This window comes from Falco biarmicus, chromosome 1, assembly GCF_023638135.1.
Source record: "Falco biarmicus isolate bFalBia1 chromosome 1, bFalBia1.pri, whole genome shotgun sequence".
NCBI lineage: Eukaryota > Metazoa > Chordata > Aves > Falconiformes > Falconidae > Falco > Falco biarmicus.
In genome coordinates this window covers 34,171,377-34,183,520 of record NC_079288.1, presented here as the reverse complement: position 1 = coordinate 34,183,520, position 12,144 = coordinate 34,171,377, and the positions used below count along the sequence as shown (strand labels likewise).

General features: G+C 53.0%; 1 protein-coding gene across 1 annotated transcript in view; it reads left to right on the top strand.

Moving 5' to 3' along the window:
• The window catches only part of OSBP2 (oxysterol binding protein 2), a 117,404-nt gene that overhangs the window by 90,102 nt on the left and 15,158 nt on the right, over nucleotides 1-12,144 (top strand). The window contains 1 exon segment of the mRNA XM_056342587.1: nucleotides 11,890-12,088. Coding sequence (XP_056198562.1) covers nucleotides 11,890-12,088 — 199 coding nt within the window.

Below are 12,144 nucleotides of genomic sequence, written 5' to 3'. Positions count from 1 at the left end.
CATCATCATTCCCCATGGTTGCTGAGTCCTTCCAGCCAGATTATATTATGTGTGTGGCTGCTTAGACCTCACGTGCGTCTATGGGACCTCCATGCTGGCCAGGGCTTTCAGCTGGTGCTCCTGCAGACAACTTGCTTTATCCTCACCATGTCTTGGGGCTTCTCACTTTTCCTTCTCCCCCTCCTCCTCCTCTTCCTCCTCATAGTGTTCATCTGACCCTCAGAAGGCTTCAGACTCTCTGCTGGGGCTCCCCTCGGAGCCTTGTGCAAGAGGAAGGGGGACGTATCCGTTACCAGTACCTGATGATGTCTCTCACAGCTCTGTCCTCCTGTTTTTTTGGCTGAGTGCGATAACTTCTCTGTTGCAGCTTTCAGTGGAGACTTTCCAGCATTTTTGCTCAGGCGGCTGCTGGATCAGCAGGGCTGCATGTTGGTGGGCTTAGCACGTTGTAGATGGGGATTGCACTGTCAGCAGTGCCTGATGTTGATCAGCAGCTCTGCTGAACCGTGAGACAGCCCAGCCAGGCATTGCCTCTGATGTTAAAACACTGTGCTGTCACCGGGTGAGCCCTGCCCATACCTTGTGTGATCCTCTGGCAGTTGCCCACAGCACACGGGTAGCTGCCACGTGTCTGTGCCTGGTGGTTACTGGTGCGTTGGGGCAGGATGGGGACCTGGGGAGGGCACACAGCAAAGTGTCGCTTGGTTAATCCCTTGTGGAGTTCTGCTCCTGGTATCGTAAGGGTTGTGTTCGCCTTTTACTTGGGCTGATGCACCAAGGTGCTTCTCTCCAGCTTCTTCCTCCAGTGTCTGTTGAAGGAGAAGACATTGAAATGGCAGCACGGCTTTTCTGTGGATTTACCCAGAGGAAGTTATGGCACTGGGAGACTGGTGGAATAGAGAGGTGCTGCCTGCAGAGAAGCTGCTGATGGCAGCCACTGCTCCTGCACCACCTTTTGTACAGCAGAGCGGGCTGCAGAGGCATTGCATGAGGCTGAAATTGAGGTACAAACCGAAGCAGCTTCCTCCATGTCCCAGGGCTGGAGCTGCCCGTGGGCAATGCCAGCTGCTCGCTGCCACTGCGGCCGCCTGCCATGCGATTGGGGACAGATGCTCTTCCAGCCTGGAGTTCGCTCCATTGGGCAGATGAGAAATGAAGCTGCCAGCGAGAGCCTCATAAATGTCTCTTTATGAGAGCCGTTTGCAGGACAGAGCTCTCCAAGCCCACCAGAGCCAGGGTCAGGCCTCCAGGTGTGCTAAAAGCAGGGGCTGGCTGCTCTCTTGGTGTTGGCTCTTCTGCTTTGCCAGGGTCCCCACACTGCTGTAGTGGGTTTTGGTGGTTTGGGCAAGCGAAGAGGAAGGATGGAACTACAGCAGCCACTTTGGAGATACCTCCTGGCCGGGGAAGAGCTGATGCTGGGAGCTTCCCTGGGAGCTGATTTTTGGTGCAAGGAGAGAGGCCCTGCTGCTGGCTGGGTGGGCAAGAGCATTAAAAGGAAAAGCTGAAGATGTTAAGCATTGCCGAAGGAGACCAGTGAAAGTGCACGATCCTGGGCTGGCTGCTCTACAGCAGGAGGTCCCAGCATGAAGTCTCAGCTCCCCACCTCAGCTCCAGCTGCATCTTCTATGCTGGTCCTGGTGCATCCTTGGCATGCTGTGGTGCCCTGACAAACCCTCTGGCATGGCCAGCGGAGGCTGCTGTGTGCTGCTCAGCGAGGCTTGGGGTGGAAGGGGTAGTACCGAATGCCGAAGCATCCAGCAAATGCCTCAGTTGTTTTTCCACCAGGGAGCGATGCTTTGGAAACCAGACCCTGTGTGTTTGCTGGCCCACAGCTCCTGGCTGGCATCACTTTGGTCTGTAACCCACGGGCAGCGTTGGTTTATTCTGCTTCTCAGAGCCACAATGAAAATTTCCTTTTATCGTGCCAAGTATGCGATGGTTGCAGATTCAGTCGCCTACGTAAAGGCTGCATGGGTACGGGATTAGAACCTGTTAACATAGCTGGGCTGGCAGATTTGCCACTGTTTAACACTGATCCTTTCTTTGTTGCGTGAGGTGGATTACATGTCTGTAATGGTGCTTGCTGCAATCAGTCTGGCCGTGGTGCCAGCGTGGGCCCCGGACTGCCTCTGCTGCTTTGGACCCTTGGGTGAGGTCCTCTTTTGAGGAACTACACCCAGGGCAAGGTGTGTGTGGCTGGCTAAGCAGTGCTGAACCTGCTTCATGGAGGAAAATGCTGGTGTCTTTGTATCATTTAGGCAGATGGCCCATAATAACATAAGGTAGTAAAACTCCCAGAGATGTGACGAGGAGACCAGATCCGACTCCCACCTGAGTATGGACATCTCCATCTTGGACATCTCTGACTCTGAGGGAATCCACAGTCCCCAGAGAGAAACCGGTGCTGCTGGGGTGCACGGTGCCACCTGGAACAGGATCATCAGTGGTTTTGTGAGCACCTTGGGTGAGCGTTGGAGGTCTTGCTGAGATGCTGGCATTGGCGACGTGCAGTGTGAGCAGCAGGTCACCAAGAGGTGGGCTGGAGCCTGCTCTGCTCTGGCATCTTCCCACTCCCCCTTGGGGCACTAACGGGCTTTTCTATATCCATGCATTTCTGTAGCACCCGTTTTTGCCTGGATGTAAAGCTCCTTCCAATGTAACACTTAAATATGGAAAGAAAGGCAGTAAGGAGTAGGATGATTTTCTGTGTTGAACTCACATCTGCTGCCCTCACAGGTTTTTATGGAATGCCACTTTATTTTTTTTTTTTTTGTGGTGGTGTGACCTGATGAGGCTCAGCTCAACACCTTCTTTCAGGCTCTCCTCAGCCCTGCCCCAGGGAGAAGCAGCTCTTGGTGTGTCTGCATCCTCCTGCTTCAGACAGCTGGGATGATCTTGAGCCAGCTGAGGGTCACTCCAAGAATTTGGGACAGATTTGCCATTATTTAAGCTGTCTGTGTTGATCTGGATGTTTCCCTGTGCTGCTGCTTTGGTGGTGTCCAGCCAGCCTGGCCTTGGGCCACCGGCACGTCTGTGGGTACCTTCGCTGTTGCGGCAGATGACTATGCTCAAAACCACGTCTTGTTGCGATCTGACTGTTGGTGTGAGATGATTTGGGATTCAGGTCAGCTTCATCCTTGTGTTTTCCCTTTTGCTTTCTGCTCAAGAGTATTTTGGTGGAGTGTAAGGACAAATTAACCCTGTCTCGGTCCAAACGCTCTGTGTATCTCACCGCTTTGAATCCAAACAACTCATTTTTATGCCGTGCCATGCACCTGGATTGCTGACACGGTGTGAATGCGGTCAGAGCTAAAAAGAGGATCAGAAATTGCCCTTCCCTGGGGGAGCTGTTATGCAGTAAGCAGCAGCACAGATGTGTCCCAGGGTTTTGATGACTCCAGGAAGGAAGGGAGCACTTATCTCTGAGGCACCAGATGCATGCAAAAAGGCAAGGCACTATTTCCCCTCATGAATGAAGTGATGCCTCTTGCTGCATAATTCACTGTTGAAAAAGAGATGATTGAATGCATCTGGCAGTTGCCTTCTCTCATGTCACTCCTGGGTGATGAAGTGCTCCTTGTCCCATGCAGGCAAAGGAAGGGTCTGGTTGAGGAGCAGGAGATGTCACTCCCAGAACAGCAGGCACTTCCTGGTAGGTTTTTTCCTCCCCAAGGTTAGATTTGCAGAGCTGTTCCTTCGGGATGCTCAGGGCAGGTGGGACTACAGGTTTGAGCACGTTCTCTCGGCATCCATCAGCATCGTGCTGGAGGTGGTAAAATGCTTAGCCTTGCTAGGCCTCCTGAGAAGTTGTCATCCCCTGTGGTTCAGACCCCTGCGCAGAAATCTGGCATACCTTGATGTGACCATTTACACTTTCAAGCTAATTAACCTAATTTCTTTATCCCTTATACCTATTTTTGACTGCTCTCGTTGAGGAACCCAGAAGCACTGCTGCTCTGCAGAGGTGCCCACAGGTGTGTGACACCATCACCACCTTGGCAGGGTGCGGGTGACCTCAGGTGATCATTTTCAGCAGCATAGATAATCCACGGACTGTTAACAGTGTTCCTGTTAGCCTGCAGCAAGCTGTGAAATCTGGTATATTTGCCATGACAAATGTGTGAAAAGTGCTAAATTTGCCCATCATGGCAGCGGCTGCTGAGCATGGGGACAGACCACAGAGCTGGTGGCACCACATCTCGCCTCCTGCTGCCCAGCAGGATCTTGATGGCACCTTGCCTCTTCCTCCATGGGAATTTGGAGGAGTCTCAATGGTGTTTTTCCATGAAAACATGCTCTTTTGACCACCTTGGCCGTGCCTCCTTGTCTTGACAAGTGATTTACAGCACCATCATCCAACACTGAATTAGGACCTGCTACAACTTGTTCCAGCAACTGGGAGAAAGAGAAGCCACCTCTGTCCCTCCTGCCACCTGGTTGCAGGTAATGCTGGACTCCTCTGGGACCTTGGACCTGTACTGCAGATGGATGGAACTTGCTTTTATCTTCAGTCATTGGTGACCTGCCAGAATTGCCAAGATGACGAGGGGTAAGCACTGTTTGGGACATTCAGGGGTGACTAAGCAGCCCTGCTTCCTACCCTTACCTTCGTCTTGATTGTTTTCAAGCAGGCTTGCTTGTGGCGAAGGAGAACATCTTGGCCACTGCTCTCTGACCCTGATGATGCTGAGGAATGGTACGGCCTCTGGGCTGCAAGGCTGGCAGTTGGACTTTGGGACTCTATCCAGCTCTGGCCCTGTGGCAAAAGTTGGGGCATGTTGTGCCACCTCCTGTACCCTGCCATCTCCCCTGTATGTGAGGAGGCATCAGCTAGGGTGCTGGAGGATTAAAAGCATTCTTCTGCTGGGATGGGATGCTGGGTGGGGATGGGCGCAGCATCCTCTGCCGGTCCCTCTCCTTGCTCATGAGGAGACTTTTGAGGAGGGCAGCAGATAAAGTTTGTGTAGGTGCAGTAGAATGGGAGGAAGAAATCACCTTTTTCTCTAGGAGGCACTGAAAGCAGGTGACTTCCCTCGTGATAGACCCTGCTCCGGGGTGTTAGCAGGTGGCTCCCTGAAAGCCCTGCATGCACAGCACTGCTGTGCCCTGTCCCTGCCTGGCTGGGCTGGGGGTAGGAGCTGCCCTGTTCTGCAGGAGTGGAGCAAATGTTGGTGCTGTCCGAACCCCACCTGCATCCAGGCACTGCTTAAATACAGCTGCTTCACGGTAGTGATGGCTTGCGGGGATGTGGGTGTATGGGGTATGACTTGGTCTTCCTGGTGCTGCAGGAGAGCTGTAGGGTGAGTAAACTGCAGATGATGATGGAGATATCTGTATGAAGGCTGTATCTTTAGATGTGCATTGCCTCGACACCCCAGCCATATAGCTCACTAGGAAATTGCTTTTCTTTTGCTTTCATCCTGCAAACTGGGGGCTATGTTCTCCTTTGTGGTACATTCATAAAGCAGGCTCTTGCCTGCTGACCTTTGTGAGGATGGCCTGTGTCCCTGCACCAGCGTAATGTGGATTTGTGGCTGTCTCTTGCTTACCACCCAGATCAGGTTCAGCTGTAACTAAATTTAGCTGCCACTCCATAAGGGTTTTATAAGCTGGATTTCGAGGTGTTGCTCTGCTTGGCTGTTGCAGTTGTTTGCACCTTTGAATCACCAAGCCAGGGGTTAATGAAGTGAATGAGTGGTGACCTGGGATGCTGGAGTTTGGGGCAGGTTTGTGTCCCTTGCCCTCACCTTAATCTGCACCAGGACTGGTCCGAGGCAGCTGGTTGCATCCCTCCGGGATTGCTGGTGGGGTCTTCCCTTTGCTCCTCAGCTTCCCTCAGAGGAAGGATTGCTGCCACCAAAAGTGGTTGTCTGCCTTTATCCTGTGTGGCTTGTAAGAGGTGTTGCTGTTGGGGACGATGTGACACAACCCACTGATGGAGGTGGGAAGCAGCGATGCGTGCGAGCGATGAAGCAGAAGGTCCAGGTTCCCCCACGGATGTTCCCAGCTTCTGTTTGAGGTAAGATGGGTACTAAGGAAACAGTGGGTGGCTCCTGGACCCTTTACCTCTGGCTTCACTTGAAACAAGAGCAGGCAGGAGGACAATGAGGGTGAGCAGCTTGTGGGTGCTTTCAGCCTAGGTCCTGACCAGTGGCTGGGCTGTTGTGACAGGGGCAGTGGCCCAGGAGGGGAGCGGAGTCAGGAGTCATCCCAGCATGGTGCAGAGCAGTGAGCCAAACCTGCCTGAAGTCAGGATTTGGCAGAGTGGGGGCATGAAGGGATTGTCTCCTTCCCTGGGTCCAAGCTTGTCCTGGGACCTTGTCATGCCATCTCCTGCTGCAGCTGGTCCTCCTTGGCTGCCCCAGTGGGTCGAGGTGTGGGAGCATCATTCTTGATGCTTCTTTGGGTATGGCTGGAGTGTGAGGGTTCCAGGGCACTGCTGGTGTGGTTGGAGTGGTGGCAGCAGGGTAAGCTATGTGTCCCTGTGCACAGCATCTCTGATTATCTGTGGCTCTGCCTGAGGGAAGGCATGTGGAGAGCATCCCACCGAGGTGCTGCCTCCTGCTCTGGTTGTTGTGCGCAGTGAATGTCGCTCTTCTTTCCTCCCTTTCCTGCATGATGGTCGCTTGCTGCTCAGGTTCTCACCGTCATGCCCCAGATCCACGCCCCGCAAGACATTCCCCTTTCCAACTTTGTCTCCCATTTGCCTTCACTCCCCTCTCCTCCAGGACCGTTTTCCTAGCTACATTTCCTTGCTCTGCAGTGGCACCAAACAGCCCTGGGAGCTGGTGGTGCTCAGCCAGCTGGAAAAAGCATCTTGGTGATGGATGTCACAGAGAGCGGTGGCAAAGCTGTCCCAGCCTGGAACAGAAGACCTGGCTGAGCAGTCCCGGAGGAGCCTCGTGACTGGTTTCCTTCCGGATTTGTTTCCTTTGGAAGCATCGGGCTGGCCTCCTCGATGTGTGTCCCCACACCGAGCAGCAGCGCCACGCTGGCATGCCAGCTCTGGTGCAGTGTGTCCAGGGGCTTCATCCTGCATCTCAGGGGGATGGGGACAGTGTGCAGCAAGGGGTTTCGCTGGAAGAGGAACGTGTGTCCAAGGGGATGCTGCAGCTCTCTGGGATTTTGTGGCTGTGACCAGAAGTAAGTCATGTCATGTCCTTCAGTGGACGGCAGCAGCCAGCGGCATTTTAATTACTGCTGCTGACAGCTGGGGACGATGTGGCCCCAGAGGATGTCAGGCTGTGGCTGCATTTCATGTGCCTGTTTGTCTTGGGGAAGGGTCATCATGGCTCCTTGCTTGAGCTGGTGCTGTGTAAGCAAATACCGTAATGCAACAACTACTGATCTTGGGTTTGTTATTGCTAAAGTTGGGGACAGCCAAAACAGGCTTATCCAAGGTGGGAGTTGGTTTGAGCTGCTGAAGGGAGTGGGGCTGTTGGGTGGTGAGCCAGGATGGAGCCGAGACGTGGCTGAGACCTGGCTCCTCATGGACCATGTGAGCAGCCATGGGGGTTGAGAAAACCTGACAGCCAAGCCCGAGATAAGGGCTGGGGTTCATTTCCCTTCAATATTGACCTTTGTGGGGGAGATGCTCGTGTCTGAGCTGCTCATGCTCAGCTCCCTGCAGCCCCGGGGAGCTCATGGGCTGGTGCTGTGGGGCTGCCCCAGCTCTCCACGCGGGGGTTCTGGGGTGTATTTTGGCTCAGGAATGAGCTCTCTTGAATGGAGACTGTGGTGATAAAATACACCCTCAGCCCTGTTCAGTGCTACTCTCGCCTCTGGCAAGCATCCCTGTGAAACTCGGCACTGTCTGGCTGTAGGAGTTACAAAAGCAAATTAGTAACTTTTAATTTGCTTGGCTGCTGCTGGCAGCTGCTGAGCTGGGTTTGGGGGATCTTTCTGGCAGGATGTTCTCATGTTGCCACCCTCAGCATCGCTTCTCTTCCAACAAGCAAATGTGGTGCTCTTTTGTGTTGGATCCAGATGCTTCATGAGTATAAAGGTTTGGATCAGACCATGGGGACGGCGCTCGTGCCAGTGTCTGAATTACAGAGAAAGGTGGCCTTACAGTCTTTCAAAAACAGAGAATAAATCCTGTGCATACGTACCCCAGCCAGCTCCTAAATCCACATGGACACAAGTTGTGGAGCGCTGCCAGGAACAAGGACCAGCTATGTGGAGGTACCACTGCTGCTGGTGGGGTCTGAGGCCCCATGAGGGCCATCTTGGTCATCTTCCCAAAACCTCCCCACACTTGGTGGAGGAGGTCTGCAAAGCCAGCAGCCACTTCTCCATCACTTGGATTTTTAAATTTTTTTAATGGCTGTAAATGAAGCCTGTCAGTGCAGATTTCCCTTTGGAGTACAGCATAGGTCCATGGAGCTTAGCAGCCTTGGGATGGGAGGACCCGAGGTTTGATATGCTGCGATTTTTATTTAGGACTTTGATTCCTGTCAACTGATCAAGCAATTTCTCCTCCACATCCTGCTGCTCTCTGCAGCCTGGTGACACACTGGAGGGCTGGCTTTGTGTGGCTTCTCTATAATGACCTCCTTTTCTCCTAATTTACCATTATACCTTACAAACTGTGTTTAATTGCAGCGTGATAATTACAGGCGATCTCCTAGCGCATCGTTTTAAAGCGCTCAACCCGCTGAGCCAGGGACAGCCAGCAATTTCCATCCTCAGTGCCAGCAAGCTGCGCCAAAATGGGTGTTTCTGTGCCCGCTGTATGTGAGAGGGACCTTTGGAGCAGATAATGAGCTTTGCTGGGCTGGGAAGGTCACAGCCACTATCTCATTACTTGCCCTTATGGTTTCATCCTCTTATTGCAAGGCATCAGCGTAATAAAAGAAGCCAGCAGGCCAGCTCGGGGCATGGGTTTGTTCTAACTGGCAGGAGGCTTCAGCTTGAAGCTGGGTACGGAGGCATCAGGGCAGGGTCTGCCCGTGGGCTCTGTGGCCATGCGTGGCTGCCAGTGGGACTTTTTGGGATAGGGAGAGGAGCTGAGCTGTTTCCAGAGAATGAGGTGAAAACGTGGTGCGAAGCGCCCTGAAAATCTGCGGTTTGGTCTCGCATCTCCCTGTGCCCATCCCTGCGGGGTCCATGTCTCTTGTGAGGAGGAGCTGGGTGGTCCCTGTCAGGCTGGGAGGATGCAGGATGGGACAGGGACAGGATCCTGACACCTCCCTGCCTGCAATCAGAGAAAGAGCAAAGCGGGGGGACCTGCTGCATTGCTCCAAGCTTGCAGGACCCACGTTGCCCATCGTGGCGCTGAGGATGTGCAAAGGGCTCTGCTCTTCGCCTTTCCTGGGGGCATTTCCACCCTTTCTCCTGGCTAATGATAGTCTTAATGCCCTTGCAGTGTGGTGCTTGCAGGGGAATAGTTGTTGAGCTCAGGCGGGTGGGCATCTCCATTGGTGTGACAGCACTGCTGAGTTGCTTCCTGGAGTTGCTGATGGCCACAAATAGAAATCCAGAGGCTGAGAGGCTGACGCTGTAGGACAAACCCATGTTCAGAGCTTGCAAACACTTTTGGGCTGAATTATTTCTGCCTAGCAAAACTGCATGTGATTGTGTATCATTGGAGCGCCTTCATGATGCTGAAGATGGATGTATGATGGAGCTCGCCCTTGGGACACTTGCATTGTGGTTTATGGATTTAATTTCGCCCCAGCCAGTTTGGTGCTGGGGCTGATCCTGCAGAAATCCACCTGTGAACTGGAATCTGTGGTGAGAGCAGGCAGGAGCAGTTGGGGATGGAGATAACACAAATGCAGGATCAGGTTCTTCCATGCTGCACTTCCTGGGGAGTGGGAGAGAGCAGACATGAATACAAAGCAGAACATCTTTTTAAATCTGATGGGTAGCACTGATTCTATATATTTATTTTTTTTTCTTCCCAAAGGACAGAGTCAAACTTGCTGTGTTTGTTCATCATTTGATCTGAGTTTTGTTCCTGCCTCTTCCTGCAATGAGGGGGCTCCGTGAGGTGGGACTGGGGGCAGTGGTGAGCACCCAGGGGATGTGGCTGTATTCAGGATGTCACCAAAGGCACGTGTGCTTGCCCCCTGCATTTTTCTTCCTTGTGATGCGATATTCATTCTCTCTGCTTTGTGCTTCTTCACCTAAAATATGAACACCTGATGCTTTGTGTCACTTCCCTGGTGGTTTTTTTTTCTGATGTTGTTAAAGGAAAAACTTACCTTCCCTGGATGAGACTCTGATCCTGCTCCTATCCAAAGGAGAGGTTTGATGAAGAATTGATAAATTGGAGCTTTTGTTGTGCAAATCCTGGTAATATCAGGCCAGGTCATGGAAGCTGAAGCCCTGACCCTGTTGCTTGAACCAGAGAGACCTTGATATCCAGGTGCCACCTGCAGCCCAAATCTAGAGTAACCTGCCAAGGGCTGAATAAATCACATGTGAAATCCATGTAGATGGAAACAAAGAAAATAACTAAGTCCTGGGGATTGTTAGAAGCCTGTTAAGACATTCAAAACTCTCTCATTTTAAGCCTTTTGGATAGCTTTGAGTTTTTCAGGCCAGCATTTATCTACAGAGGACCTCCCTTGGTATGACGATGGGTTGGAGCTAGTGAAGCACAAGCACAGTAAATTGGCCTGTAAGTTGACAGCCTGCCTCCAAACTCCTATATAATTTCCATAAAAATCATATTATCCTACTTTTAAACATAAGAAAAAATTTAGTGCATTCCAACTTGCAGAGATTTAAGGGAGGGAGGAGGTGTTACAGCCCTGCCTCTGTGTTCAGCTTCATGTGGGGTTGGGTGTTGATGGCAAAGGAAGCAGCAAAGCCAAGGTGTTTCAGTCTAATGTGAAAAATAACCTAAAAATAGAGTTCTGAGGGCTGGCTTTCTCTCATCAGACAATAGAAAAGCAGCTTGCGTGACCTGGCAGTGTCCCATCCCCGAGCGGACATCCTGCACCAGGAAATGTCCTACTGGGTGTCTGGCACACGTGGGAATGGGTGATGCTGCAGCCATGGCGATACTGAGGGGGGGTCTGGGGGCTGTGGTAGTGGTTTATGGCATCGAGGGGTTCTCCTGTCAGCCTAGGTTGTGGTGTCCCAGCTGTCCCTTCCCTGGTGGCACAGGACAGGAGCGCTGTGCATTCTGCAAGGCGTCACTTAGAGTGCATCCTGTGAGCCCTCCTTCCCCTGTGTGTCTGCGTGTGTCCCTGTGGCTGGTGGGTCCCGAGGGTCTGTTGTGGAGAGAAGAGGGCTTCTGGCCATGGTGAATGTGTTATGGGTGCCAGGCCGGGCCTTTTGGTGTCTGCTGAGCTCTGTGGCTCTGGGCAGGAGCTGGGCATCCTTCCTCTCTGCCTTCTCGGAGCAAAGGCCTTGCTGGCTCCCAGATTTGAGCATCCTCTCCTGTCTGTGGCTGTTACCCTGGGGACCACTGTCCTGTCTGCAGGGTTGGAGATGGAGGTGGCTGCTCAAGATCTTAGGGCAACTGCAAAAGGCTGGGCTTGGCTGAGGTTTGTGAGAGCCCAGCCTGGGCTCCCAGGGACCAGCGATAGGGTCAGGGACAGAAATGGGCTATGGGGCTGGGGCATGGCAAGCCAGGCTGTCATGGGAGGTGGGGCATCACGAAGGCTTCGTGGACTTGGGGAAGTTGTCAGTGTTGCAGCCATCTCCTTGGAGATGATTCAGGTTTGGATGGTCAGAGTTGCACTGTCCTTAGCCCCGTGGGTATGGGGGATTGTGCAAAGCTCTGGGACTGTATTTCATAAAACCAGGGTCTTGGGAGAGGAGGAGGGGGGTAGTGGTGGGGAGTCAGCTCTGGACTCACCACGTGCTAGTGCTGGCTCCATGACAAGTTTCCAGGCTACGCTGGGTGCTGACATGTCCCTTCCTCCCCTCCAGGCTTGCCGCGATTTCCTGGACTTAGCTGAAACTCACAGCCGAAAATGGCAACGGGCACTGCAGTATGAGCGGGAGCAGAGGATCCGGCTGGAGGAGACCATCGAGCAGTTAGCCAAGCAGCACAACAGCTTGGAGCGAGCCTGCCGTGGGGCCCCTGGCCTGTCCGCCAGCAGCACTGGCATCACCAGCACGGCCAAGGGTGAGCACCGGCAGGCCAGACAGTGGGGCTGGGGCTGTTACAGGGCAGAGCCCTGT